This window comes from Bombus pyrosoma, linkage group LG3 (genome assembly GCF_014825855.1).
Source record: "Bombus pyrosoma isolate SC7728 linkage group LG3, ASM1482585v1, whole genome shotgun sequence".
NCBI classification, from domain to species: domain Eukaryota; kingdom Metazoa; phylum Arthropoda; class Insecta; order Hymenoptera; family Apidae; genus Bombus; species Bombus pyrosoma.
In genome coordinates, this window is record NC_057772.1 from 1,648,285 (window position 1) to 1,676,264 (window position 27,980).

Below are 27,980 nucleotides of genomic sequence, written 5' to 3' on the forward strand. Positions count from 1 at the left end.
AAATTATTTACCTTTGTACATCTGCATTCCTCATCGTGCAAACACAAGAACAAAACAAACAAAGAACAAAATCCTTATTTATGTACCATTATATTTTATTTGTAGATATAACATAAAAAATAAATAGTATATTTTTTGTGTTTACATAAAAAAAAGTTATTCCACATCTTATACAATGTTTTCAGTAGATGTTAAAAACTTTTAACACTCTTAACATACAATAACAGAAAGGAAAACAATATAACTTATAGACCTCCTTCTACCGCAACTTCTGTATTGGCTTCAACGTAATGCGGTCCTTGAGTTACAAACTCCCCAAATCTTTGCATTATATTTGCATCAAATACATCTTGTTCAGCTTCGACTAGCTGTTTTACAATTGCGTATTTGGCTTCCTTACATTCTTTAAATGACTCGACGTTTCTGTCCAACAGAAATTCAACCAGACCTGGGTAAGAGGATATGTATTCTTGACCCCATACTTGAGATGCCACGACTGCCATCACCTCTAAACTTGCTTGCCTAATATCTGCAAATGGTTGCCTACACAATGCCAGAATCATACCCATAGGATCATCGCACAAAGAGTTAAACCATGATTTTGTCAGTGACAAAATTCTGTTGTCTTGTTCTGTTTTTTGTACATCAAGTATGAGAGCCAAGTTATTAAGCCCACGAATTCTTAATGCTGTAGGCATTCTTTGTATTATGTCAGCAATTTTTTTCAATGCACACGGCATTGCATCTCCCAAAGCCTGCAGAGCATATTTACCTTCCGGACGCATAGAAACATGTCCCAATGTGTCTAAAGCGACACCAAGGATAGTTTGATCACCACTCTCTATTACTTCAAATAATGCAGAGACGACAATTGGATATTTTGAAAATATTTCGTTAGGCCAATAACGTGCAACATTTCCAAAAAATTTCATTAATCCAGGAATCAACAAATTTGATAATGGATTTTCATTGGCCTGTGTTATTTTTTGAACAAATTTCCTTATGACTTCTTGTTGCTCTAAGTAATTTAATCCTTCCTCTGTTAATGCCAATTCTGTCAGGATTTCTAATGCATTTATCTGTAGCAATATATCTTCGTTTTCAAGCACATCAAATAAACTATTTAAAAATCCTGATTGAGCAGAAGCTTCTAGACCTTCTTTTGAAGATTTTGCTACATCCACAACAATTTCGTATATACGAAAGCTAATAGTATCGTTTTTTACTAACAATCTAGCAAAACTTCTCAATAGTTCACCTGTATATAAAATTTGTAATCCATTTGGATTTTTACCAATTTCTTTCATTATACGCATTGCACAATTAGCTACCACCAAATTGTCATCTCCGATCCTATTTATGACAGCAACCAGTAAATTGACATCTCTGAGCAGCAAAGGTAACTTTTGGGGATTAGAAACAATGCAGAAAATTTCATGCAACACAAGCGACCTAACTACATCAGCTGGATGAATTATCAACTGAGATATTTCTGTTGAATATCTTTGATATACTTCTCCAGGTTCTAAAATGCCAAACAATGCCTTCAAAATGTCACATACTTGATCTACAAATTCTCTGTAAGGGAAAAGTAGTAAATAGTTTTATAGTTATTTAATTTCTTCATGTTCTTCCACTATTGTATTAATATTATAATAGATTATCTAGCAAAAACGCAATTCTTTATTTATAATATATTTGTAGCTTTTTTCATCCTTCTTTTAACAAAATATATAAAAAATAAAAAGAAAATATATTTTAAAAGATATCTTGAAGATCACTACAGATTGTTTCATGAAATCAGTATTGTTATGATACCTGTCATTTGAGGTTAATTGAGCAAACAATAGATTAAAATCCACATTACGAGAGATCTGTTCAATTTCTCTATTGTTTAAATTTCCCAATTTTATTTTTATATCAGATAAAATATTATGTTTTTCTTCTACGTTATTTAGTTCGCAAAAACGAACAATTTTCGATTGCAACCACTCTGCCATGGCCGTCGTACTGACATTACTTTTTTGAAAGTATTGCCAGAGAAGAAATAAGAGTGCTCATACTTATGGTTCCGGTTGTTCCCGAACCAGTGCTGCTCTCAGCGACCCAGTGCTGAAGGTAATCCCATGTTATCATATACAAAACCCTATTTAGTTCCATCACAATGAATAATATATTAAAATTATTGCATCGCCCCACTGATTCATTATCGTTTGAGAAGATAATTTGATTAATTTCTTTTTCATAGGCAACTAATTTTAATTATTTTGCGATTTTGTTACCTGCATAGGCTCTTATAACGTGGAACCACAGCGGGTATACCTCGTTTCTGTCACAGTTAAATAGGTTCTTGTATATGCTAGCGTGGAGCACCTTCGGCACTTGGCCGCGTGGTGCAGCACTTATACTTTGGGACACTTAGAACAATCAGAAACCTCCGTGAGAACCCTCATTTTCTCTTCGGCATTATCAAGTATTACTAGTTGAGCTTCAAAATGCCAACGTATCAAATACCAACTTAAAACAATGATGACTTTTAAATATCAGATCTGATTAGATAGTGTTCAGAAAATGAAATCAACTTCTTATCCATTTCTCTAAATATTTAAACTTCGTTATTCTTTCAAATTTTATATTGTTTTATATATAATTATGAACTATTATAATATTGTACGAGTATAATAAAATTACTATTTTATTTTAAATAATTGTAATGTTTACTAAAAAAAATTGTTAGCAAAATAATGAATCAACAATATTTCACACATTACAAAAACCACACATCATTCAAAAGAAAACGAAATATGTAATTATTTAGAATCTTGATCACAAGTTATAATACAGTGCTATAATAAGGTATCATCAAAGAGGAAATTTCCTCCTAGGTATCATTTAACAAATTTAAAAAAAAAATCAAAATGTTGAAAACAAATAAATGAGAAATGTATGAAAACGTTTTCATTTTTCTTTTTTATTCAACTATCTTAAACCTGTAATTTTAAAAACTAGTAACTAAAGAAAAATTTAATGCGTGCGCATGCAACGAATATTCACTATTGTCTCATATATTACGGTAAAAGAGATCTTTTGAAAAATACTTAAAAATTCATCAAATTTTGATAAAGAAAAAAACAAATGCATATAGTAGACAAAATGTTTAGAAGAAGAATCTTGTTTTTTATTATATAAAAAATTCTATTTCGTTAACATATTTACTGTTTTCTGAGGGTCAATGAGCTTTCGTGCTTTGCACTTGAACCAGGTTCTACTCGGACCATATAACTTCTTCCGTCAGTACATTCTTGTACGTCATAAAACGTCGTACTGTATGGTTGTGTTTTCGGTTGTTACTCTTTCCATTAACACAAGGTAATAAGGATTGAATGTACATAATGACATTTAAAAGTTTATCAAATTTTTTGCAACCGTACAAGTATTGTACCTTTATGATTTATGAAGCCAAGCATGCACTATTGTAATGGCATATCCCGTATTTTTATGTTACCTTATCAGGTCATTCAGTGATACCTGTTACTATGTCCTATCATACACTGTATGTGTATGAAAATTAGCTCCTTCTACAAGTTTCTTATAAACAATTACTAATACTTGAGTCAAAGTTAAAAAGGATCGTTCATACATATACACGCTTACAAACATACATGATTAAATAAAGTTGTAAATATATGGTATTCAAAATTACATTTCTAATACACTTTAATAAAGTTACTTGAACATCGATTTTAAAAAAATATACGGTTATTGCTAATTGTCAATTATATATATTTCTCTATATTTTGTTAATGGATTATTGTTATGTAACTAAATATACAGGAATAAATTCAACCTATATAATTAAAAAAAGCTTTTGTATAAGTAAAATAAAAAGAAATTCTTATTTGACATACTCTCTAAATTTATAAATTATTCTTTATAGTATTGTGTAAGAAATGGCGGTAGATTTGGATTCAAATGATCCTGAAGTACGATTATCACAATTCCTTTATGTTGGTAAAGAATATCCTGATTATCAACCTGGAAACTGGTTTGTTCATAATTATTTTCTGGCTAAAAATGTCCTGTCTATTGAAGAATTGGCTGAAAATACAGAGAAACAATTAGTACCAATTGAAATTATCACAAAGGTAAGATCTCATGATAAATATTAAAATCAATTATATATAATTAATTTATGATAACGATTTGAAACATTTTATCTTTTACAGGCATTTGAAAGTAATCTTGTCCCTAATCCAGAAACATTGGTATTTGCTCTTGCTGTTTGCTGTAGACAGATGAAAAGTGAAAGCTTACGTCATGCAGCATATGCAGTTTTAAACAAAATTTGTATATCACCACAGCATTTCATTTTGTTCATAAAATTTGCTTCTCAAATAAGTAAAAAAAAAGAACTTGACGCAACTGGTAGTTCAAAACATGGATGGGGTCAAGGTTTAAGAAAAGCTGTAAATAACTGGTATTTATCAAAAACACCAATGGAATTAGCAAAGTGTGTTACAAGATATAAAGGCAGATATGGTTGGAAGCATAAAGATATCATAAAATTATCTCATCCCGTACCTATTAATCCTGGTATTTGTCTAATTTATTTGCTATTTATTAATCATATATAAGTAAACATAATTTTAACTAAACAGTACGCTGCTAAATAGGGGGAGGAATGGTCCTTAGATATGTAATACATGGTTTAGAAGAAGTGAAAAAATTGCGTGCAGAAGATCCCACACTTAAAGAAATTCTAGATTATATTGAACATGTCGAAGACTTTAAACACTGTACGGATGAAGTACGTGCAGCAGGTCTTTTGGAGATGTACAAACTAACATTAGATCATGTACCCGGACACTTGCTGAAATCTAAAGAGGTATGATTAAAAGACAACTATAATTCTTTAGAAAATAAGATACACTTGGTTTATAATTATGAATAATATGTAGGTTTGGAATGCACTAATACCATCGATGAATTTAGTCATGCTTTTAACCAATCTACAAAGAATACACAATCTTAAATTACTGAAACCAACCTCGCCAACAGTTTCCAAAATAATAGATCAAATCACTAATGAAGAAAATATTGCCCGAGATAAGGTTCATCCAGCTTTAGTATTAGTTACAATAAGAGATTATGAAAATTCTGGAAAGTAAGTCATAAAATAAAATAATTTCCAATGTGTGTTCTTCTTTTATATTTTATTAATATTATCTAATATGTAACTTTTGAAGACCATTAACGTACGAAAAGAGAAAAATCAAAGAACAAATTGATAAACCATCACCAGTTCCGTCTAAACCAAATTCTAAAATCATTGATGCCCTTTACAAAATGTTGAATATTTCCTTCCTTGTAAGTATAAATTAAAAAATGCTCATAAAGCATCCATATATTTATTTATTTACTATGTTAATTATTTTTATCTAGCATATTCAACCAACTGGTTTACGTTATATGGTGACGATCAATACGAATAAAGCAATGTTGGAAACAAATACTTGGCGTAGCGGTAATGTGAATGGTGCAGAAGCAGCGTGCATGATTGCACTTGCACTTCTTCGTAGTGAGAAGAGCGTCACCATTGTCACGTTTAAGAATCTTGGAATTCATGTTATGAACATTGATAAAACGGCTTCCTTTGGTCAAGCTATGAAAAAATTACAACAAATGCCTGGTGGAAACATAAATTTGGCTAAACCAATATCATGGGCTGCTCACCAAAACCATAAATACGACGTATTTATTAACATTGTAGATCAAATATTTGAGAAATTTGATACATCTGAAAAAGCTCTTGAAGCATATAAAACAAAACTCAAACTTACGAATACAAAGTATGTCTTTCTAAATTATTTTCTCGCAAAAATTATCATATGAACATATTGTACATTATTTAATTCTTTTCAGATTAATAAATTGTGCTGTGTGCTCTTCGTCGACTTATCGCAAGCAGAAGAGTGACAAAAATGTTTTGACAATTAACGGCTTTGATGCTAGTGTTCCTGTAGTTATACAGGCTTTTGCAAAATCTCTATTTTAGTCACTGCATGCATAACAATTTCTTCTTTGGCAAGCAGTACTAGCTAATCAATTATTACGCTTTGAAAATGACATTAATTCGATTTTTAAACAGATAAGTCTAAAATAATTTTTGTGAGTTCATCAATTAAGAAATACTTCAAAATAGTTAGATTACTACAAATCAGACTCGTAAAATAGTTCCCAATAATCTATAAATGTTGCTAGTCTGATACTTATATAGTAGTCAGAGCATGCACTAGTTGGGCATATAAAATAATTGAAATTAAACTTAAAATCACTATCAACGTGCAACTTTTGCATATTTTTAAGTACCACAAAAACTGGTAAAAAAATGAGACTTAAACTTTTTCGTTTATTGAAATTCTGCTATTAAAACGAAGGAGATTATTAATAAGTGATAATGTTTGACTATTCAAAAGGACACATTTAAATAGAATGCAAAAACAATTTATCTTAGAATGCCGAAAAAATTATTTAGTCTAAACGAATTCTTTCCGTTCTGAAATATCAATATTGACAATTCACATCAATCATTTTAGTACAAAACTATACTTATACATTTAATGTACATTTCTCCTTTGTTTGTTTAACCCCTTTCCCTATGATTTAAGTTGCGAATGCAGTCAAGAGAAAAAAAAAAAGTTTGTCGCATGTTGCCCGAAGGACGTACCACGTTTCTCGCACGTGTTCTTCATGTTTGGGCCGAAGGACGTACTACGAGTCTACCACGATGTTGCAGGTTAAGGGGTTAGGTTTTATATGATGAAAGGAAGGACGATTCGGCACTTAATTATTTTTCATTACTAACTCCTAATCCTATAGTTATCTCATGTTAATACTAACACATTACTAAACATTACTAAATATTTACTGCATGTTTTTAGTGTTTAGGGTGAGCTGTGTAACTTTTGATATTAATTTTATTTGTCTCTAGAGAGTGATCCAACAAATTTTGTAAATATTTATTTAAAAGAACGATACAGTGATAAATGAATTAATAATTGACAAGCAAATGAATGTGATACACCTGTGATCAACAACTTGATTAGATAAATGAAAATGTTTGAAACGCCATGGACCATCTTGTATCATTTAGAAAACAGGTACATGTTTACTAATTTATCGCTTTCCATTTGATAAAATTAGTTGCACAGCTAAAAAAAATTAGGATAAGACTGCATATTAGATACAAAATAAGTATCTTAAATAACCTAAGGTGCATTTTTAACTAATGGTAAAAGATACTTTTACTTTAATATTGCCTGCTTATTTCCACTGGTTGGCGGTAAAGCTTTCTGTAATATCTTTAATAAGATATATAGATGTAACGTGATTTTTAAGATGATACATTATTGAAGACTGGTGTGCTTCTGGAAATTCCAATAAGAATTTAAAAAAAAATGATAGAAATGTTGAAAATTTTCCCACTGTGATATGCATTTAGCCCCAAAGAATATAGATTTACATTAGTATAATTTTACTGTTATATTTCATATTTGCCATATCCAAAGTAAATGCGACAAATACTAAATACACTACTAATATAATACTGTGATACAGAGTACATTGTTATTGTTCAAACTAGGTGAAAAAGTAAGTAAATGTAACCAGAGGCGCACCATGTATCTGCTTCATTTGTTGATTAGTATCTATATCTATTAGCACATCAGTTTTTGTTAAAAAATGTGGCAGTATCGAGAGATACCTCCGTTTCTATTTCGATCCTTGAATTACCCTCGTGGGATCCTTTGGTTTCCAAAGTGAGAAGCAAACTCTTCTTAAGAAATGTTGCTAAAAAGTACAGCGTGGATGGATTCTCAGGTCTGACAAACATTTAAATTAAGTGCTTAAATATTCACGTGTTCTTTCCAGCCTACTTGGTAATTCATAGATCGACGTTAATTACATATTATTAATTTTAATGCAAAGTATAAGAACATTATAGTTTCTTCAAAGAGAAAAAGTAAGATTTAAACAGAATTATGTTTGTAATACCGAAAACAATTATTGTATGAGAAGTTAAATTTTTCCGAATGAAGTTCATTCTGTAATCTTCAGCCTTAGTTGCGCGACGCATTAGAGGACTATCTAAAAATTATAAGTTATTAAGAATAATAATATTTTTAGATAAATTTTTTGTAATAGACATTTATGAAGTTTTATATTGCATTTGGAAGATTATTTATATAAAGCGTTAACACTTAGTCAACCGCGTGTGCCACTATATACGAACTATACGTTTCTCACCGTGCTCGGACAAGTCAACACCACTAAATTGGTGTATTTTTTTATATACCGTACTTTATAAAAGCTGAAAAAGTCCAATTACTTGGAAACAATTCCATGTAAACAATTACTGATAATAATAAAAAAAAAAAAAAGAACGCTCCTAAAAGAACGTTCCTATGGTCTAAATGGGAGATCCCCGATCGGCCGTGTAGCGATTTACTTTAATGTGGGGAGATCTGCCCATTCGGTTGGCTAAGTGTTAAGCGGTTAAATTTTGTCGTCTCATAAAAGGGAGGAAATTAATTTTTTTCATAAAAAACATTACGAAAGATAGGCGAAAAAATATTTTAATAGTCGCGCATCTAGTTATTATTTACTCATTAAGAGTAATTGAATATATGCTACATCTATACTTGTAGCTTACTTTATTCGTTTACATCATGCAAAGTAGTTTAACATACATGTTTTTATTTAACGATCGAAGAGAAACATATAAATTTAAAAATAATCATTAACTATGTATTGTGTCACTGTCATTTTACTACTGCCATTTTTATTGCGTATTTTATGTTTTACGATCTTTAATTGACTTGGCAATGGTATTAAAACGTAATGATCATCAATATTGGAATCATTAATCATAAAGAAAGTATATACTTTTAGATTTTTTAATGCTTTCGATGAAATTATGAAGAAAATTTCTTTTCGATCGTATAGCTTAAATTAGGCATGTTCATTGTCTATCGTAAGAATACGTCCGATGTTAAAAACGGAATGTTAAAAAGAAAAAAAAAAAGAAAAAAAACATAAAAACTACCGCAATGCAAAAACAGATCCACCTGGAAAGATACTGTACACGTGCGCTTTTCTTTTAAAGTCCACCCAACAGTTCAGGTTGTACTGTTCTACCTATGGAAATATGAAAAACAATATATTCAATGTGTTCATGCTAGTTAAGAAGAAAAAAGAATATTTACCGTAAGAAAAAAAGGAGAAATAAAAATTTTACATTTCCTAATGAATGATGTACGTAATGCATAAAAAGATAAAGCAAGTTGAAACAAAAGAGTTGGCTTCCTTATAAGAAATTATCTGGTATTTCGATCTGAGATATTTAATTTTCATCAGGAAGCACAAATTATTCATTTCATGAATATATATTCATATAAATATTTTACACACGAACATACTGTTGATTAATTATCGGAGTCTCGACTTATACATGTAATGACATGTTCCTTAGGATTAATAAGATTCAAAAAAGAAAAGAAAAACTTATTGTACCTGCATTTTTAGTGTACTACCCTCCGATGATCCGTGAGAAAAGTGCTCACCATCTATCACATATAAACCTTTTTAAGCAATGCCAAAAAAACTGTTAAGTGTTACGATTGTACAAAAAGAATTAAAAAATACCTCGTATATATTTTGAATATATCGACGACGGATTCACAATTGGGTTGCACTAATTATGCCTCCGAAAATGCCTACTTTTCGGCCTTACTGTTTTTATTAAAGGGAAAAGTACTCTAAACTTGCAAAGTAGACATTCATTTTAAGTATTTTTAATATGTATAGTTATCAGTTATTTATTATTCATCTCGATATCTATTGCATTCATAAATGGTTTTACTCATTTCGATCTATATCTATTGTATTCGTAAAAGAAATATCATCGCTAATGTACGATAATATGTTTTTGTGCTAATCAATTATTATGCGAGATATGACGTCCTTTACTTTGCGTGATTGCGTTCGTTAATCGACAATAGTATTATTACTTTTTAATCTTGTATCTAATATAGTTACTTTTCTAAATTATAAAACCAAAATCTATACTGTAAAAAGAAGTCATAGGAAATTTACCACAGAATATTTCACTACAGAAAATGGTTGTTACGGGATTTCGACGTTATTTTTGTACCTAAATCTGTATGTGAAAAAAAGTATTTAGTGACTGAATTGCTTTAATAAGCAAAAATATTAAAAAATTATACGAAAGAGTATATTATATTACTATTATTACATCTGCTAATATTATATTTCGATTAAACACAATAGATAATTAAAACTATAGAAAATTAATCCTATCTGTGAATTTTCAATTGTTTTTGTTATAATATTAAATCATATCTTCAAATAAAATTTGTTCCAAATCTATTTCTATATATTATTTCTTTTCAAATACCCAGTATATTATAACTGAGAAGAGTACTTTTATTGTAATTTACTGAAAAAATGTTTATTTCCGTGATACTGATACATATGACATTCATTCACACAGAACAGCTATATTGTACATAGTACGATATAGTTTATCTACAGGCAGTAATAGGCGCAAGTCATACACGCTTGCACATTCACTCAGTCCTCACACAGCACATTGCAAAACCTGTAACGCGAATTACACAACTGCTTATTCCATTATATGTAATGAAACATACAAAACAATTAATTAAAATAAATTAACGCGCAGTATCTTATGTGGAAACTAGTGAAGCTACTCTCAGTAATAAAGTTCCTTCAATTAGATATATGTTTTTTTATCGAGAAGATTAAAATCATGACTGTTATGACAAATACGCTATAGTACAATACATAGATTGATCTCCACAGTCATGTATTGTTTACTTCTGATGTAACTTAATGGATAACAAACGTTCGTCGATCAGTCTTTTATACTCGACATATCAACGACGTATTAATCTCTGCAACATTTGCATGAGACTGTATTAATTCAGTCTAAATTAGGACGAATACAAGTACTGATCATATTTTAGTTAAAGCTCATCTTTCAGATCTTCTTCATCTCCTCCGGTTGGTGGAACTCCACCACCTGCACCCTGATACAATTTGGCAATAATGGGCTGAACAATATCCGTAAGTTCTTTCTTTTGTTTCTTATATTCTTCTGGATCAGTATCTGGATTCTCTTCTAACCATTTAATTTTTTCTTCGATAGCTTCCTCCATTTTGGCCTTGTCGGAATCGCTAACTTTTGAGCCAAGTTTCTCCTTATCAGCTAATTGATTTTTCAAAGAATATGCATAAGATTCGAGTTCATTTCGTGCTTCTACTCGTTCTTTTAATTTTTTGTCGTCATCTGCAAATTTCTCGGCATCCTTTATCATCCTTTCTATGTCATCGGGAGTAAGACGGTTTTGGTCATTGGTAATAACAATCTTTTCCCGATTTCCAGTTCCCTTGTCTTCTGCAGATACTTGTAGAATACCATTAGCATCGATTTCAAAGGTAACTTCAATTTGTGGTATACCCCTTGGTGCTGGTGGGATGCCAGTAAGATCGAATTTACCCAGAAGATGGTTGTCTTTTGTCATTGGACGTTCACCTTCGTATACTTGGATAGTTACTGTATGTTGATTATCAGACGCAGTAGAGAAGATTTGCGATTTCTTGGTCGGAATCACGGTATTCCTGTAAACAAATAAAAAATACATTTTTTATACAAACAATAAAATTATGCAAACAAATAAAATTATTTATATACATAAACATAAACATAAAAGATAGTGAATATTTTCTTACCTTGGAATGAGTTTAGTCATCACACCTCCAACAGTTTCAATACCCATAGTAAGTGGGTTGACATCTAGAAGTACAATAGCATCTGTATCTTGCTCTCCAGAAAGGACACCAGCTTGTACAGCAGCACCATACGCGACGGCCTCGTCAGGATTAATACCCCGTGACGGCTCTTTGCCGCCAAAGAATTCCTTAACTAATTGTTGAACTTTGGGAATTCTAGTTGAACCTCCAACGAGTACAATTTCATCTACATCTTTCTTATTCATGTCGGAATCTTCTAGAACTTTTTGTACAGGTTTCAAGGTACTACGGAAAAGATCCATGTTCAACTCCTCAAATTTGGCACGTGTTAAGGTCTCGGAGAAGTCTTCACCTTCGAAGAATGATTCAATTTCGATCCTCACCTATGACAAGATAAAGATATAAGTTATACAAATATTATTCATAGATATTACTAAATCATTTTCGAGCAAATTACAGTGAAACATACCTGGTGGCTAACACTGAGTGCTCTTTTAGCTTTCTCAACTTCACGACGCAATTTTTGTAAAGCTCTACTATCCTTGCGAATATCTTTGCCTTTTTTCTTCTTATACAGTTTGGTAAAGTGATCCATTACACGTTGATCAAAGTCCTCACCACCTAAATGAGTGTCACCGTTTGTTGCAACAACCTCAAACACTCCATTATCAATTGTAAGCAAACTGACGTCAAAGGTACCACCACCCAAGTCGAAAACTAACACGTTCTTTTCTCCATCTTTCTTATCCAAACCATAAGCAATTGCAGCAGCTGTAGGTTCATTGATGATTCTCATAACGACAAGTCCAGAAATAGTGCCTGCATCTTTAGTAGCCTAAATAAAAATAATCACTTATTTACTTGTAGTACTAGTTTAGTACTTATTTTAATACATATTTAATCACTAATATTCTAATGATTTGTTCTCTGAACTATATATTTCATATTTACCTGTCTCTGGGCATCGTTAAAATAAGCTGGTACGGTAACAACAGCATGAGTAACTTTTTTGCCTAAGTATGCTTCTGCTGTCTCCTTCATTTTACCAAGTACCATAGCAGAGATTTCTTCAGGTGCGAACACTTTTTCCTCACCATTAATCGCCATTCTTATATGTGGCTTGCTATTTTTCTCAATTACTTTAAATGGAAAGAACTTGATATCACGTTGTACAGTAGGATCTGACCATTCTCTACCAATTAATCGTTTGGCATCAAAAACTGTATTCTCAGGATTTGTGGTCAGTTGGTTCTTTGCAGCATCTCCAATTAAACGTTCACCATCAGCAGTAAATGCCACATAGGAAGGTGTAATTCTGTTTCCTTGATCATTGGCTATAATCTCTGCCCTTCCATTTTTATAAACTCCAACACTGAAATAATTCATTCCTCAATAAACTTTTCCATTAAACATCTATATATACATATGTCACTATTAAGTGTTATTTAAACTTAATTACCAAGAATATGTTGTGCCTAAGTCAATTCCAATGACGGTCCCAATATCTTCCTTTTGTTTCTCTTCTTTTGTAAAAACAAAAGTTACTAAGCCTAGGAAAAATAGAGCTTTAACTCCCTTCATGTTTCTTCATATAAATGCTCTTCTGTAAAAGAAATATACAATTCCTGAAATTTGTACTCTTTAAATGCATAAAATTATTTAATATGTAGTATTTTGATATAACCTTGCAAGTTTGCGTTTAATTATTAAAAAATATGACAAAGCACATGAATTGTTGGTACATAGAAAATTCTAGTACCGACGTATAAAGTATAAAAAATTATCGCATAAAATTAATGCAATAAAAAAGTAAGCACTATATAAAAATTTAAGCAATATTAGGTAATAGCATCATTATTTGTAAATGTAGTTAACGGGAATAATAAATCACGAGTAAGATCATTAATTCGTATAACGTTTCATTTCGGCAAACATATTCCGCTGGCTATTGTATGGTACATTATAATTGTAAGGCATTTAAAATACGTTCTTTTACATTCTGTTAGTAATTGAAGTTAACGTTGTAATAATACTTTATGCGTTTTAAAGAAATTTATGAAGGAATTCTTTCACTAAGAATAAGATATAAAAAAATAAACTGCAATATTTTATAACAAGACGTGGCAGATAATGAAGTGTTCTTAGGGTACTATGAAGTCTAAAACGTAACACCGTTTTTGATTTATTAATATTTATATTTATCTAAATAATATTTGGCTATATTTGCTACTTACCAGATTAAATATACGTGCGCCTCTTTCTCCTTTTTGTAAGTAAAAAGCTCGGTTATTCTCAGCACAAAATTTCCGAACAACACGAATAACCAGGAATGACTGACTACAGACCTATCTCAGTACCGGGATATTAACAAGCTGAATACGTCGTGGCCTACGTTGATTGGTCTCAAAGCATCCGTACTAAAGGAAAGGCACATGCTGGTTGGTTGAACTACATACAGTTGGCTGCTATCGATAGGCCCACGTCACAACGGTACCGTACTTCTGGAAATTTCGAGTACTTTTATGATTGGAGGAATCAATGCTAAGAGAAATTCATGTAACACGCGAAAACCATATTCATTCACTCGTCATATCATATATTAAGAAAATATTTGTATGCTTAGAACGTCTGTTATATATAAAGGTCTTTATTGCTTTTTTATGGATAGATATTTAACTACATTCTAATTATTCTTTACATAAAATGTCCATAAAAATGTATTTATACATTCTACATTTATTTGTCGATTTATCATTTACATTTATTAGATATTTTTAAAAAGATGTATTACGTATAGATATTATAAGAGAGACATATGTACATATTAAAGGCATCATTAATTGGAAAAAATAATCCGTTGATATGATATTCTGAATATCTAAAGAAAAAAAAAAGACTCCTTTCTGTACTCTTTGTTTTGACGAACAATCGTTTCGACGTTTTATGTGTCTACGCAATGGAATGTAACGGTAACGGGACTTCTATTTTACATCAATTAACTATGTACATCATTTTTTTTCTTCTATCATCATTGGAACAATCAGTCGTCATTTCATGGTTTTATGTCAATTTTATGAAATAATGAACAAAAGAATGTATAAACATATTTACTTTATTTACCACACCAAATATTAATATCATATGTCATGTATATTTAATCTTGCATCAATGTCCTCAAACATTTAATTACATAATTACTGATATTAATATTTACTTTTTGGTTGTAACATATCTAAAATTAATGGCGTAAAATATGTTATAATACAATCAGCACCTGCTCTTCTCATTGATAAAAGAACTTCTTTTAAAACATTCTCTAAATTTATTGCACCATTTTGAGCACCATGATAAAGCATTGCATATTCTCCTGAAACCTGATACACAAACATTGGATACTCTGGATGTGCATCTTTTGTATGTCTAACAACATCCAAGTAAGGTAAACCTGGTTTGACTATAAGCATATCAGCTCCCTCAGAAACATCTCTAGCCTAAAGGAAAATATGTATTTACTAATATTTAGAAATTAGTAGAAAATTAAAAGTTTAGAAAAGATAAAAGCTAACAGCCGCTCTAGCAGCTAATCCGTTACTTCCTGGAGGTAATTGATAACATTTTCTATCTCCAAACTTAGGTGCAGATTGTGAAGCATCTCTAAAAGGTCCATAAAATCCTGATGCAAATTTCACAGCATAAGATAAAATTGCAACTTTATTCATTAATCCAACTAATGCTAGTTTCTTTTTTATTGCACTTATCCTTCCATCCATCATATCAGATGGTGCCACAATTTGAGCTCCTTTGTAAGCAAATGGATAATAAATAACATCATTTATATATATTTGAAAAGAACAACAATCTTACCAGCTTTTGCATATGCAAGTGCAACTTCAGAAATTCGCTCAATACTGGCTTTATTGTTTATACTCCCATCTTCATTTAAAACTCCACAATGGCCATGGATAGTATACGAGCATAAGCATACATCGCATGCTATTAGTAGATTTGGAAACCATTTTCTTATTAATGGTACAGCTTGAATAATGGGATTCTGTGCACTATCTGCATTACTTCCAATATGATCCTATTAAAGATATTGTTTTTTAATTACTTTACTTAGATCCTTTATGTAAAAGATTACCTTCTTCAAGTGTTTTGATACTCCAAATAATAATATTGATTGTAAGCCTTTTGAAACCAATGGCTGTAACATTTTTCGCAAATGATTAATGCCATACCGATAAACACCTGGCATGCTAGCAATGGGATCTTTAGCATCTTGTTCATCCCTGTAAATATGCACCTTCTATATACAAAATGAAGCATTATATAAAATTTTTAATTAGACATTAAAGTTTCCTTGCTTCATATCCCTGTGCAAATTTTAAAAAAGCACAATTATGTATGTTTTTTAAAATTAATATAATGTTACTTCTTATACACTTATATAACAAGCAAAAAATTATTGTCAAATAATATCAAATTGACCTCAAGAAACATTTGACCTCTTTCTTCACTTATTACTTCCCATATGTTATTTTAAAATGCAAATATTAACATATTTCATAAAAAATCTATAAGCAATAAGCATAAATAGACATGCTTACCATATATACGTAAATGAATAAAAGCGGTAGATATGAATTTCACTTACGTGATGAAGATTGGATACATGAGAGCATTAACCGTAATCTCTACATTTGGTGATTGCCATTGTCGTAAAACAGGATGAAAAATGCCACTGTGAAGAATATGCTTTGCTTCTACCTCTACCATTTTATTCCTGTACAATAAGTCTTTATTTATTTTAAATTAATTCCTGTTTCATAGAACATTCAACGGTTAAATTTCAACCTAACCTGTTTACTTCTCGTGATCCAATTTAATCTCAGTTGTGCGTGTATCGTTTTGCTATTATGCAGTATCTCTATCCTTTCGAATTTTATACAATGTATACTTTATTATTCTTTATTCATGAATATTTAATTTATTAATCTTATATTATCGTAATTTATAATTCTAATTTACTAATCTTATATTATAGTAATTTGATAAAAAGACAGAAACATATTAATATAGAATTAATTACACTATGCTATCTTCATTGTCTCGTAAATTTTAATTCCTTATACCTATATTGAATGAAAACAGTTAAACAACTTACATATACTTTTCCTTCAACCGTACATATATTTTTCTGGAAACAAAACTGTAATATGAATTGCAAAATAATTGTCATGATGATAAGCCATCATCATCATGATATGTGATAATTCTTACTAAAACATTTAGTCCTTCTGTAAAAGTTTGTGATAACATTTTGCTGAATAATTATTTGCACATTAATTATATATAATTATTTGTGAATGTAAAAGTTATTGCTTATATGTATATGCGTAGAAACACTAAATATTATTTCATAATAACGCGCCAAAATGAAGATAGGTAATATTCCATAAGTTCTCTATTCCATAAATTACACAGTCTATAGAAGAGATATAATAAAATGTGGCAATTGCTATTGATCAATTTGTCTTCTCTTGGTGCTAATTTCTTTTATCGCCCAAATTATGATTTATTTGCAATAGTTGTTATCGTTGTACTTTTTTATTATTTCACTTTTTATTATTACTGTAGTTTAGAAGAGACGTGACTTCTTTATCCGATTTTTTTTCTTCATGCGTTCTTAATTTAACATACTCTTAATTTCGCAATAACTTCCTGTTTAGGCTTACTTGTTTTCGATTTTTTCCCATTCAATTCACGCCGTTCGAATATTTTGGTTACTCATTGTACTTGAGCTATATACTATACACTCTATACACTCTCTATACTCTTTATTCTATGCACTCTATAATTTCATCTATGTTTTCCTAGCTACATGTTATACATGCTTATGAAAAAGGAAGTTCACTTCTAGTTTCTTTTATTCATGAGTGTATTCAAGTTCAAAAGTAAGAAAGTTAGTGAAACCTACAATTATTAAGTAATTCCTAAAACTTCCAAAATGTCAAGTTGCACAATTAGTAATCGACAACGACAAGAGGATGAAGTCTTAGCAATTTCAAATATTTATAATAATAATGAATTTTCTTATAACAAAAAAGATATAATACACTGCTATTACAATGTGTTCGTCAATGACAGTGGCGATTTATTAAAACTCGAAAATGTTCATGAACAAAATTTTCACTCATTCTCTCTTTATTTTATCAAATATTTGCCACCTATTAGAATGTACTTAGAACTTAATGTTGATTATCCTAATGAAAGATCACCAAATTTTTATATTATTTCTTCGTGGCTTTCACCTTGGCAAATATCTTTTATTTGTCAGAAATTAGATGAGATATGGCTGGAAAATAGAGGCCAAGAAATATTGTTTTTGTGGTTCGAATTTTTAAGAAATGATGTCCTTAAATTTCTGAACATTAAAGACACATTAGATATTTCATTTATGCATATGATATATCATAACATATCAGATTATTTTAAACTAAATTCAATATTTCAAAATGATATTAGAGCTATATACAGTACATTACGTTATGATCCATTACAATATTTACTAAGTTATAATAAATATACAGAAGAGATTAAATTTCAAAATAGTTACTTTGAGTGTATTATATGTTTTGATAAATTTTGTGGAAGACAGTGTATAAAGCTTGAAAATTGCGGTCACATATATTGTAAAAATTGTGTGCAGGAATATATTATTATAAAGATGAAGGAAGATAATGTAACTGGTATTACTTGTCCTGATTTAAGCTGCAATGTTGATATTACAAGTAATGAAGTTAAAAGACTTTGTCCAGAATTATTTTCACAATATGAAAAAGCTTTACTACGTGTGACATTAAGTACTATGAAAGATGTGATCTTTTGTCCTAGAATTTCATGTCGATGTCCGTTAGTAAAAACTTCTGATGACACACTAGGAATTTGTACCAAATGTGACTATACATTTTGTACTTATTGTTTTAAGGTATACGATTTTGTAATATAAAAAAGATAAGTACAATATAATAAATACATACTACTTAAATGCATATTTTAAGGTATATCATGGGGTTGAAGCATGTGCTATGTCTTCAAATAGCAGACTAAAACTTATTGAAGAGTATCGAAATGGTAGTAAACATCAAAGAAAACAATTAGAAGCAAAGTATGGTAGGAAACAGATACAAAGAGTTGCTGAAGAACATTTAACACAAGAATATTTAAAGGTATATATTAAATTTTAACAATAGTAAACTATTTATATTTGTAGCAATTTTATAATGTAATAATTTTGTTTACAGAAATATACTAAGCCATGCCCAAATTGTGCAACTATGGTTGAGAAAATTGATGGATGCAATAAAATGACATGCCCTTATTGTCACGCTTATTTTTGCTGGCTTTGTGGAATGCATATTACTACAAAAAATCCATATGATCATTTCTTGTCTCGTAATAATAATTGTTATCGACGTTTATTTTTGGAAGAGGAAAATATTGAACTATAACACAAAGAAAGAATATATTTTTATTAAATGAGAATTAACAGGTAAGTTCAGTTTAAATGTTCTTGTATGATCAATTGAAATATATACAATATTTATGAAATAAAATATTTTACATATTATTAAACAATAACCTACTATTTTTATTATCATCAAGCATCTTTAGGCATATGAACCTCAACAGTAGCTTCTGTTACAAACTGTTCCGTGATAACAGAGACTGTTAATTCATCTCCCTGGCAATGTACTATGTTATCTAAAAATAGTTATAAATGTTATGAGATTTCTAATATTTTAAAGAACATTTAAAACTTACCAGCACATTCCTTATCACAATCTAATAGAGTACGTTTTTCAAAAAATCGTTCCGCATTCAGTTCTATAAGTTTTAGCCCAAATATCCAATATCCAAGACCTCCTCCCAGTACAATAGCAATATTTATGTATACATTATATGTCATAATAGCTAACATTAAAAGATAACCAAGAAAGGTATGTACAAACCAATGAAACACTTGAAAACTCCACGTAGACCATTGCATACTAATAGAACAATATATAACAGTAACTTATGGTAATATTAATTTGCTTCTATAATTTAATAATTTATAAAATATAATACCAATGTAAAGAAACATGTTTTCTAATAGATCTTGAAGATATTTTAGACAGTAAACAAGAATTCTCTGATATTCTTGGGCTTTGATTTTGTATAAGGGTTGAAGTACTTTGATGTAATTTAATTTGTAAAACTTTCATACCCTCGTATAATATTGCAAGTGCAAATAAACCTAAGCAGGTGCAGAAGAAACTGGAAGTTGTAATAACATTATACTTTGGTAAAAGAAAGTTGCCTAAATTGTTTCCAAACCAAAACCACATATTCATCTACAAGTAAATTAGTACTTAATAGGACAATTGAAAAACATAATTATGAGATTATACGTACTGTAATTAATCTTATTCTCTTTTAACATGCAGTGAATTTTAAGAAAATTATTCAAACTGATAAGAATTATAAATATAATTGCCCTCTACATTCTAAATAGCACCTAGCTTTACCTAATTGTTCAGTAATGACTCAATTGTATATTATTTACAGTTAATACTGCTTAAATTCTATAAGCAGTTATAGTACTCTTAGCTGGTACGCAATTACAATTACATTTGTCATTTTAATTGTGTATTTATCACAAATAATAATATCAAGTTACGCCCAATATCGTATTAAGAATATATATACAAAATATACTATAAAATTTTGAATGTAGTAATAGACACTCATATATATACATATAAATAGAATATAAATAACTATCTATATCAAATGTGAGATACAATTGCAGTATAAAAATATTAGATCTAGTGAATTTATTAATTTTATGTTGTTAAAGTTGCTAGGAAACAGGTCACGTGATACTAATATAATACGCGTATCGGTTTTAAATTTTTTTGATTGTGGACAAAGTTCTTATCGGAACCAAAGGAAGAGCAGAGAAATGGCGTGGTTTAACACCTATATTCTATTTAATTAAGTATTAATTAAAGCGTAGGAAATTTGCGGCTGAAGTAGTGTATTGGAAATACATTGATCGTTCATTGGTCAATGAAGTAGAGAAAAAATTGTTTATGAAAATATAAAAATTTGTCTAAAATAATTATTATAAATATTAACGTTCGTTCAACAGGTAGTAAAATTTCAGTATCTTTATATAAAAAGTAAGGTTCTAATTAGAAAGGTTTAAATAAAAGAAGAATTTCTGAAAAGAAGCCGGAAGGTGGCGGATAGAATAAAGTACGGCAGCGCTATCTACATCGTTGGGACGAGCAAGCGTGGCTAATCAAAGCACCAAAAGGTAAGCCGTAAAGGCTGTTTATTTTTGGGTTTTCATTCGTCCTACAAGGTTTTTTCTCGAGTAATGTGCTTCCTGGCCGTGTCGGACTGTACATCGTGTTTGAAAATCAGTTGACGAAGCAGCAATGACCACGGAAACGTAGGTGAACCGCCGGATAGGCTGTAACGTCGAGCATCTTGCCTAGTAAAGTGAAAACTCCATTTGCTCCCCTCACCCTGATCTCCCCATACCTAGCCTTTCGTTGGCGCCTTTCTAACCAATTGCCAGGCGTGCACTAAGTACTGTCGTCGTATGTACGTGTGGATAATATACGGAGATCTGAGAACTTTTTTTCGCACGTACCTTTACGCATTATATACGAATCCTGCGCTCCTTTAACGCGGTGATCTCTTCTACTTCGTAGGCTGATAGGGAAAGTATTTCTTTCATTTTTTTTTATTCATAGGAAAATGAGCAGTTCTGAGGAGGTATCCTGGATTTCGTGGTTTTGCAATCTTAGAGGCAATGAATTTTTTTGTGAGGTAAGTACTTTTTTGTCATAATATTTCATTTTAATTGTATATATCTTGACCTACTTCACATTTTTGAGGTTAAAAGTTTTGAAGTTGTTGATTGTTCAAAACAAATTCCATGTCTGTATCACAATTCCGTATAAATTTTTGTTTTTGTACAATATTTGATAACATTTATATTTCAAAATTCAATGATTTAGCAATTATATTTTATATTATATAGAATTGTTAATACAATCTTTTTATAGGTCGACGAGGACTATATTCAGGACAAGTTTAATTTAACTGGATTAAATGAGCAAGTACCACATTATAGGCAAGCATTAGATATGATACTTGATCTTGAACCTGGTAAATATATTATTTACACCATGCCAGAAAATATCAAAGTACTTTTAAGCTTGTTTCTATCCTGTAGATGATGAATTGGATGGCCATCCAAATCAGTCTGAATTAATCGAACAAGCAGCAGAACTTCTTTATGGACTAATTCATGCACGTTACATTCTCACTAATCGTGGCATTGCTCAAATGATTGAAAAATATCAAGCTGGAGACTTTGGTCATTGCCCACGTGTATATTGTGAATCCCAACCTATGTTGCCTCTGGGTCTTAGTGATGTCCCTGGAGAAGCAATGGTTAAAAGTTATTGTCCAAAGTGTATGGATGTTTATACACCCAAAAGTTCTCGACATCATCATACTGATGGAGCATATTTTGGAACAGGGTTTCCCCACATGCTTTTTATGGTTCATCCAGAATATAGACCTAAACGTCCAACAAATCAATTTGTACCTAGGTAAGTTGAAATAAAACTGATTTCCATTTTAAAACATTTTTGCAAATGTGTACAAAAATTTGTTTGAATTTTAATAGCAAATATATAATTTTGTTAAAATTATGTAAAATAATATTTTTACAGGTTATATGGCTTTAAAATTCATCCTCTAGCATATCAGTTTCAACAACAGTCTGCATCAACGTTTAAAGCACCATTGCGAGCTGTTAATTATAATAATGGAAAACGTTAAGAACATTGCAACATAGTCTAGAACATTTTTTCATTACTCAAAATACAATTCCTAATTTCGTCCCTAAGGATTAAATAAAATATTATTTTTTATATTGATCTTTACACATCTTAGCAGGGCGCTGAAATACTAATCGTTTTGTTTAATCATTCTGTAATTTAAAGTTTGAATGCGACACTCTAACTTTTCGGATTTTTCCACGGTATTTATAACGTACCGAAAAGATTAAGAGCGATGTACCAAACTATCAATTTTCACCAAGCGCCATGTTCATTTTTATTTCAGCTTTAGTAACAATTTTCTTTTGTATCAAAAATCATACTTGTATATCAATTCTGGTCGATTGAAACAACAAAAATGAAATACATACTTAAAATAATTACTAGGGAGTAAAGATGCAGATGAGAATTATGATAAGGTGTATCTGTTTAAATGTTTTACATCTCTGTAATTGCTACCTACTAGTGCTTAAAACACAAGACCGATCTCGAAATAGAGGAGCAGGTAGCAGCGGATATCGATTGTTTCTTTAAGCAAGAAAAACGATAATTATATAAATTGAAAATTGTTAAATATAATTTAATTTAAATATTAATTAAGCTGCTAAAAAAAAGCAATTTATTTATACATGATTTATCTTAATAAATATTAAGCTCACAGATAAATAAGGTATAAAGCAAATTTAAAACTAAAGACTGTATATTATTCTATAAAATCTTGTTTTCTATCGCAATTCTTCGAAAACGTATTATATGCAAGATTTAGTGGCCAGAAACAAAATTTCAGAAATTTTCTGAATATGATATATATTTAACATAAACAGTGCATATTTTAATATAGTAAAATAAAATGATCAATACAATTTTTTTATTACAATTATTATAAGTGTTCAAAATTGTTATTTATGTATTAAACCAAATAAGTTATGTATTTTTAAACATAGTAATTTTTTAAACAAATATAGTTAAACTAAATTAAAATTATTTAAAAGTAAGATACAAGATACATTTTATTATGTATTTTGGATATCTTAAATAAGTACATTCTCGCATTTTTTCAATATCGATTCTCAATATTGTACATTTAATCTACTTCAACGATTAGATAAAAATTAAAACTTCATTGTAAAACGTAAAATTCCAAAATAATTAGTTTTTAAAATTTCGGTGAAGTGAAATTTTCTCGTAAAATGTAAGCATTTATGATGTTCAAGGAATATGTATTAGTAAATGAATTGTATTTTACGTTAAAATCAATAATTGTTCTTCTGTCATTTATTCTATATTACTGAATTTTCTTTCAAGTATAAACACAAATCATTGTAATATAACATAATATACTGTAACATGTCATTATGTAAAATATTAAAAAACATTATTTTATGTTAATTTTATTATATTAATTTAATAAAAAAAAAACACCTTTTAATATTTAATATCAATGATACAATTGGAACTAATTTACGTGAAAAGCGCTAATGCAATTTTGTGAAATATCCCTAAAAGTAGAATGTTGCGTATTGCAACACTGTTAGCATCAACCAATCAACGGCTGTATTTAAGGTTTGAATTTCATGACGTAAACGAAAAACCAGTATGATACAAACCAAACAGTTTAGAATCACAAAAGTCAATTATGCATTTTGATGAATATATTTTCAAAGTTAAGTGTTACTGATAATATTTAATGAAATGTGTCTCACATTTTTATTAATGCATTCAAAAACTGTTTGTTGAGTGTTACGGTTCAAGCAATTTTTATAATTATAGGTACGATAATGCTTTCAGGCCAACAAAGTGGAAATAGTTCGAAATGTTTTGTTTTATTTAATCCTCACGATATTTTGATAATTTTTAAATATATCAAAGGCTCTGGATGTCTAATAGTTTTAATAAATTTTAATGTTCTGAAGTAATATTATACTGCACATATATTTACATGTTTATTATCCTTTTTCTATTAATGTATATTAATTAAAGTATTTTTTTTTTATATCAGATCTGTCAGCATAATAGATCCATGTTGAATAGTATGGATTATCAAAATCATACCATTTCACGACCAAAATTTCAACCAATACGTGTGAAAGAGTTATTGCATTTTGGTGAAAGTGATGATGATGAAAGCGAAGATAGACCACAAGACTCTGATAATGAATCAGATTCTGATGATCCTCAACCTCTACCACAGGATGATCATATTGAAGATGAATTGAATAAGTCATTATGTTTATTTAATACAACATGTAATGAGTTAGAAGGAACTTGTAAGGTTTCAGAGATAATTGTTTCTTCAAAACCTGAAGAATATGTGTTAATTAATAATATAGAATCTAAGCCTGAAAGTAAATTAACATTTCACAAACATGAACATGATGTAATTGAAAGAAGTGTAAAGTGTGAACAATCAAACCAAATGCAATTAAATATTGAAACTCGTGCACAAGAAAAGCTTTCACAAACTGAACACAAAAATAAATATATTACTAATATAGATATTAAAGGAGAATTAAATCAGGACCAACTTTTAGACCAACAGAGTACTTCCAAAATGAGCAGTAACAGGGGATCTATTACTTGTGCATCTCAATATTTTGAAAGTATATCACAGTCTGGAGTGGATAATTTGCAGAATACAAGTAGTAAGAAAGCAACAATAGAATCAAGTTCCATAATAAATGAAGAAAAAGCTCATAGTGAAAACGTTGCTTCCACAAGTAAAACATTAATATCAGATACAGGAACATATATAAATTCTAACGATCAGTGGATATTACAAACTCCTTTAAAACATGCATCAATTAATTCTATACGTCCAGACCCATGTTTCTCTCGTAGAAATATTACACAAACACCACAAAACAAAGTATCTGATGTATCTAAGAATCATGGGTTAACACCAGCTACAATCTTATCTCATTGGTCTCTAAATAACATAAAACAAACTCCATTACAGAATAAAAGTGTTAATTTTAAAGATTCTATGCAAACTCCAAAAAATTCTTTTTATTTTGCACCAAGCATGGGAAAGCATGAAACTCCAAGGTATATATATATATATATATATATATATATATATATATATATATATATATATATATGTATAATGCAATGTAAATAATTTACATAGTTATTATTAATTTCTTTTATTTAAATATTTATTATTTAATTATAGATATTTGGATACAGAAGGTAAGGTAAGAAGACCTTTATCAGATACAGGAAGTTTGGTACAAAATGATGCTTTTAGTAGACATTTATTACAAGGATCTCAACTTCCTAAAGTAAATGAAGTAACACCTAAAATTCAAGAAAAATCGTTATGTAAAAATTTATATAAAACAGATTTACCAAAACAAATATTTGAGACATCAGAAAATGTACATCTAGAATCAGATGTTAATGAAGAATTAAAAGAAAATAAACATCCAAATAAAAATAATACATTGCTGGATAAAGAAACAGTAAATAAAATACCGAATAATAAACAGGCTCCATCTTCTATTAAAGACAATAAAGATATCTTGAAATCAATGTGCAATTATCCTCAGAATCAGCATTCAGAAGTCAATAATCAAAACCAACAACAAGACTTAAATAAAATTGTAGATAAACCATCAAATGTACAATTCTCAATCCCATCTAATGTTCCTAAATCTAGGCAAACTAGAACTCTTTTCGTTAAAGGAAAAGAGTATTTAATTTTGGGTATACTTGGTCAAGGTATGAGTGGAGAGGTTTTGAGAGTACAAGACTTATCTTCTCTTGAGTTGTGCGCTATTAAATGCGTTAATCTTAATCGTATGGACAAGGACTCTGCACAAGGTTGCTTAGAAGAAATTTCAATGTTACATAAATTACAAGCACCATGTATTGTTAAAATGTTTGATTAGTAAGAACTTATTTTACAAAAATATATATTGTACATATTACATGTACTGACATTTACATTCAAGTTTCTCATTTTAGTGAAATTAAGTATCCTATGGTCTATGTAGTAATGGAAATGGGAGACACTGATCTCAGTCGTCTTTTAAAAACTATGTCACAAGAAAAACAGATTCCTCTTACAATGATTTTATATTATTGGACAGAAATGTTGACAGCCGTTAAGCATATACATGATAATGGTAAATATCTTAGTATAGGATAATCATTTATTTATTATATAATTTTTTATGTAATAGATTATATTTTACATATATACATTTTTAGGAGTAATTCATTCAGATTTGAAACCAGCAAATTTTTTGTTAGTACGGGGACGATTAAAACTTATAGATTTTGGAATTGCTTCTAGTATGAATGCTGATATGACATCTGTTGTGAAAAACTGTCCAATTGGAACTTTGAATTATATTAGCCCCGAAGCCCTAATGGATATTGGTGGAAATTCAGATTCTCCCACACAGAATGTTAAATATAAAGTATGAAGATGACTTTTTAGATATAATCAAAATCGGAACCTAAAAGATAATAAAACAAATATATTTATTTTGTAGATAAGTTTTAAGTCAGATGTGTGGTCTTTAGGATGTATTTTGTATAGTTTAGTATATGGTCATACTCCGTTTCATCATGTTCGTTCACAATGGGCTAAAGTGAACGCAATAACTAATCCGAAGTTGAACATTCCTTTTCCTACAACTTTGCAATCAGAAGATGGTAATAAAGTTATGTCGTCACCACCAATTTTAATTGATGTAATGCGTAAATGTCTACAACATGATCCAAAAGCACGACCAACGGTAGCTGAGCTTTTGCAAGTGGAGTATATACCCACTAAAGAAGAACATATATCAGCTACAGTTCCCGAGATTCCAGCAAATATTTTAGTGAAGATAAAGCATACATTAAGTGAAGATGAATGGCGACAATTGACATGGGTTTGTAGTGGTTTTTATATAATACATTGTATGTATGATAAGAAAAATAACTTTTTTTATATAAAATTTGTATTTTTCTTACAGATTTTGGAGAATAGAAGATTTATATGAAAGTATTCAGATTAAATACTACTATTTATGTACATAGATATTTTTATACATAATAATCGGTAATAATACGTGGAGCGCTTATTTAAATGTATCATAGCTAAGTATGGGATTATTTCAATACCTGTTAAATACTTAAATACTTGTTAAAAATATAAGATTGTATCATGATACGATTTTATTATGAAGTCCACTTATGTTTACCTATATAGTATATATTAAGTAG

The 27,980-nt window shown here is 29.7% G+C and overlaps 7 protein-coding genes across 19 annotated transcripts; 4 read left to right on the top strand and 3 right to left on the bottom strand.

Moving 5' to 3' along the window:
- Positions 1–71: 71 nt before the first annotated feature.
- LOC122565770 (26S proteasome non-ATPase regulatory subunit 5) lies at positions 72–2,338 on the bottom strand. The gene is made up of 2 exons (XM_043722089.1): positions 1,819–2,338; positions 72–1,578 (listed from the first exon to the last, which is right to left on the bottom strand). Exons 1-2 carry the CDS (start codon positions 1,998–2,000, stop codon positions 246–248), a joined length of 1,515 nt encoding a protein of 504 aa, XP_043578024.1. The 5' UTR covers positions 2,001–2,338; the 3' UTR covers positions 72–245.
- Positions 2,339–3,078: 740 nt separating this feature from the next.
- On the top strand, positions 3,079–11,071 carry LOC122565591 (60 kDa SS-A/Ro ribonucleoprotein-like). The gene is made up of 8 exons (XM_043721700.1): positions 3,079–3,369; positions 3,938–4,145; positions 4,227–4,593; positions 4,674–4,885; positions 4,959–5,164; positions 5,247–5,367; positions 5,443–5,849; positions 5,923–11,071. Exons 2-8 carry the CDS (start codon positions 3,951–3,953, stop codon positions 6,053–6,055), a joined length of 1,641 nt encoding a protein of 546 aa, XP_043577635.1. The 5' UTR covers positions 3,079–3,369; positions 3,938–3,950; the 3' UTR covers positions 6,056–11,071.
- On the bottom strand, positions 10,513–17,077 carry LOC122565589 (endoplasmic reticulum chaperone BiP). Of its 2 annotated transcripts, XM_043721693.1 has the most exons (12): positions 17,018–17,077; positions 16,713–16,785; positions 16,508–16,636; positions 15,995–16,142; positions 15,718–15,937; positions 15,420–15,652; positions 15,119–15,344; positions 13,313–13,403; positions 12,805–13,225; positions 12,323–12,688; positions 11,833–12,236; positions 10,513–11,721 (listed from the first exon to the last, which is right to left on the bottom strand). In XM_043721693.1, exons 3-12 carry the CDS (start codon positions 16,627–16,629, stop codon positions 11,067–11,069), a joined length of 2,886 nt encoding a protein of 961 aa, XP_043577628.1. In that variant the 5' UTR covers positions 16,630–16,636; positions 16,713–16,785; positions 17,018–17,077; the 3' UTR covers positions 10,513–11,066. The 2 variants fall into 2 exon arrangements, with proteins under 2 accessions (XP_043577628.1, XP_043577626.1); XM_043721691.1 differs by lacking the exons at positions 15,119–15,344; positions 15,420–15,652; positions 15,718–15,937; ... (2 more) ...; positions 16,713–16,785; positions 17,018–17,077 and adding an exon at positions 14,088–14,244 and having other exon boundaries at positions 13,313–13,456.
- LOC122565596 (E3 ubiquitin-protein ligase RNF14-like) lies at positions 14,583–19,651 on the top strand. 4 transcript variants are annotated; one of them, XM_043721711.1, is made up of 5 exons: positions 14,583–14,822; positions 18,563–18,841; positions 18,915–19,082; positions 19,158–19,405; positions 19,519–19,651. In XM_043721711.1, the coding sequence occupies exons 2-4, from the start codon at positions 18,581–18,583 to the stop codon at positions 19,362–19,364; spliced, it is 636 nt and encodes a 211-aa protein (XP_043577646.1). In that variant the 5' UTR covers positions 14,583–14,822; positions 18,563–18,580; the 3' UTR covers positions 19,365–19,405; positions 19,519–19,651. The 4 variants fall into 4 exon arrangements, 3 of the variants coding, with proteins under 3 accessions (XP_043577646.1, XP_043577645.1, XP_043577644.1); XM_043721710.1 differs by lacking the exon at positions 14,583–14,822 and adding an exon at positions 17,226–17,815; XM_043721709.1 differs by lacking the exon at positions 14,583–14,822 and having other exon boundaries at positions 17,822–18,841.
- Positions 19,072–20,962, bottom strand: LOC122565600 (high affinity copper uptake protein 1-like). 4 transcript variants are annotated; one of them, XM_043721726.1, is made up of 6 exons: positions 20,311–20,962; positions 20,123–20,249; positions 19,866–19,904; positions 19,678–19,776; positions 19,500–19,617; positions 19,072–19,358 (listed from the first exon to the last, which is right to left on the bottom strand). In XM_043721726.1, the coding sequence occupies exons 2-5, from the start codon at positions 20,247–20,249 to the stop codon at positions 19,514–19,516; spliced, it is 369 nt and encodes a 122-aa protein (XP_043577661.1). In that variant the 5' UTR covers positions 20,311–20,962; the 3' UTR covers positions 19,072–19,358; positions 19,500–19,513. The 4 variants fall into 4 exon arrangements, with proteins under 4 accessions (XP_043577661.1, XP_043577658.1, XP_043577657.1 ...); XM_043721723.1 differs by having other exon boundaries at positions 19,678–19,904; positions 19,984–20,249; positions 20,424–20,658; XM_043721722.1 differs by having other exon boundaries at positions 19,678–19,904; positions 19,984–20,249; positions 20,311–20,658.
- Positions 20,963–21,102: 140 nt separating this feature from the next.
- LOC122565598 (casein kinase II subunit beta) lies at positions 21,103–23,640 on the top strand. 4 transcript variants are annotated; one of them, XM_043721718.1, is made up of 5 exons: positions 21,103–21,217; positions 21,663–21,738; positions 21,978–22,080; positions 22,130–22,529; positions 22,653–23,640. In XM_043721718.1, exons 2-5 carry the CDS (start codon positions 21,667–21,669, stop codon positions 22,759–22,761), a joined length of 684 nt encoding a protein of 227 aa, XP_043577653.1. In that variant the 5' UTR covers positions 21,103–21,217; positions 21,663–21,666; the 3' UTR covers positions 22,762–23,640. The 4 variants fall into 4 exon arrangements, with proteins under 4 accessions (XP_043577653.1, XP_043577654.1, XP_043577651.1 ...); XM_043721719.1 differs by having other exon boundaries at positions 21,159–21,217; positions 22,148–22,529; XM_043721716.1 differs by having other exon boundaries at positions 21,214–21,355.
- Positions 23,641–24,262: 622 nt separating this feature from the next.
- Positions 24,263–27,873, top strand: LOC122565588 (dual specificity protein kinase TTK). 3 transcript variants are annotated; one of them, XM_043721690.1, is made up of 8 exons: positions 24,263–24,423; positions 24,549–24,672; positions 24,760–25,805; positions 25,936–26,652; positions 26,730–26,890; positions 26,976–27,187; positions 27,263–27,646; positions 27,731–27,873. In XM_043721690.1, exons 3-8 carry the CDS (start codon positions 24,781–24,783, stop codon positions 27,755–27,757), a joined length of 2,526 nt encoding a protein of 841 aa, XP_043577625.1. In that variant the 5' UTR covers positions 24,263–24,423; positions 24,549–24,672; positions 24,760–24,780; the 3' UTR covers positions 27,758–27,873. The 3 variants fall into 3 exon arrangements, with proteins under 3 accessions (XP_043577625.1, XP_043577624.1, XP_043577623.1); XM_043721689.1 differs by having other exon boundaries at positions 24,263–24,672; XM_043721688.1 differs by lacking the exon at positions 24,549–24,672 and having other exon boundaries at positions 24,263–24,530.
- Positions 27,874–27,980: the final 107 nt, after the last annotated feature.

Coding starts and splice junctions, on each gene's coding strand:
- LOC122565770 (XM_043722089.1), bottom strand. CDS start 2,000: ATGGCAGAGTGGTTGCAATCGAAAATTGTTCGTTTTTGCGAACTAAAT. Junction 1,579..1,818: donor CAATTAACCTCAAATGACAG/GTATCATAACAA, acceptor TTTCCCTTACAG/AGAATTTGTAGATCAAGTAT.
- LOC122565591 (XM_043721700.1), top strand. CDS start 3,951: ATGGCGGTAGATTTGGATTCAAATGATCCTGAAGTACGATTATCACAA. Junction 4,146..4,226: donor CAATTGAAATTATCACAAAG/GTAAGATCTCAT, acceptor TATCTTTTACAG/GCATTTGAAAGTAATCTTGT. Junction 5,850..5,922: donor CTCAAACTTACGAATACAAA/GTATGTCTTTCT, acceptor AATTCTTTTCAG/ATTAATAAATTGTGCTGTGT.
- LOC122565589 (XM_043721693.1), bottom strand. CDS start 16,629: ATGGTAGAGGTAGAAGCAAAGCATATTCTTCACAGTGGCATTTTTCAT. Junction 15,345..15,419: donor GATTAGCTGCTAGAGCGGCT/GTTAGCTTTTAT, acceptor ATTTTCCTTTAG/GCTAGAGATGTTTCTGAGGG. Junction 11,722..11,832: donor ATGACTAAACTCATTCCAAG/GTAAGAAAATAT, acceptor ATTTGTTTACAG/GAATACCGTGATTCCGACCA.
- LOC122565596 (XM_043721709.1), top strand. CDS start 17,861: ATGTCAAGTTGCACAATTAGTAATCGACAACGACAAGAGGATGAAGTC. Junction 18,842..18,914: donor TTTGTACTTATTGTTTTAAG/GTATACGATTTT, acceptor GCATATTTTAAG/GTATATCATGGGGTTGAAGC. Junction 19,083..19,157: donor TAACACAAGAATATTTAAAG/GTATATATTAAA, acceptor TTTTGTTTACAG/AAATATACTAAGCCATGCCC.
- LOC122565600 (XM_043721723.1), bottom strand. CDS start 20,249: ATGAATATGTGGTTTTGGTTTGGAAACAATTTAGGCAACTTTCTTTTA. Junction 19,905..19,983: donor AAACATGTTTCTTTACATTG/GTATTATATTTT, acceptor TTGTTCTATTAG/TATGCAATGGTCTACGTGGA. Junction 19,618..19,677: donor TTGTGATAAGGAATGTGCTG/GTAAGTTTTAAA, acceptor AACTATTTTTAG/ATAACATAGTACATTGCCAG.
- LOC122565598 (XM_043721716.1), top strand. Junction 21,739..21,977: donor GCAATGAATTTTTTTGTGAG/GTAAGTACTTTT, acceptor ATCTTTTTATAG/GTCGACGAGGACTATATTCA. Junction 22,530..22,652: donor ACAAATCAATTTGTACCTAG/GTAAGTTGAAAT, acceptor ATATTTTTACAG/GTTATATGGCTTTAAAATTC.
- LOC122565588 (XM_043721689.1), top strand. CDS start 24,781: ATGTTGAATAGTATGGATTATCAAAATCATACCATTTCACGACCAAAA. Junction 26,891..26,975: donor TAAGCATATACATGATAATG/GTAAATATCTTA, acceptor ATACATTTTTAG/GAGTAATTCATTCAGATTTG. Junction 27,188..27,262: donor CACAGAATGTTAAATATAAA/GTATGAAGATGA, acceptor TTTATTTTGTAG/ATAAGTTTTAAGTCAGATGT.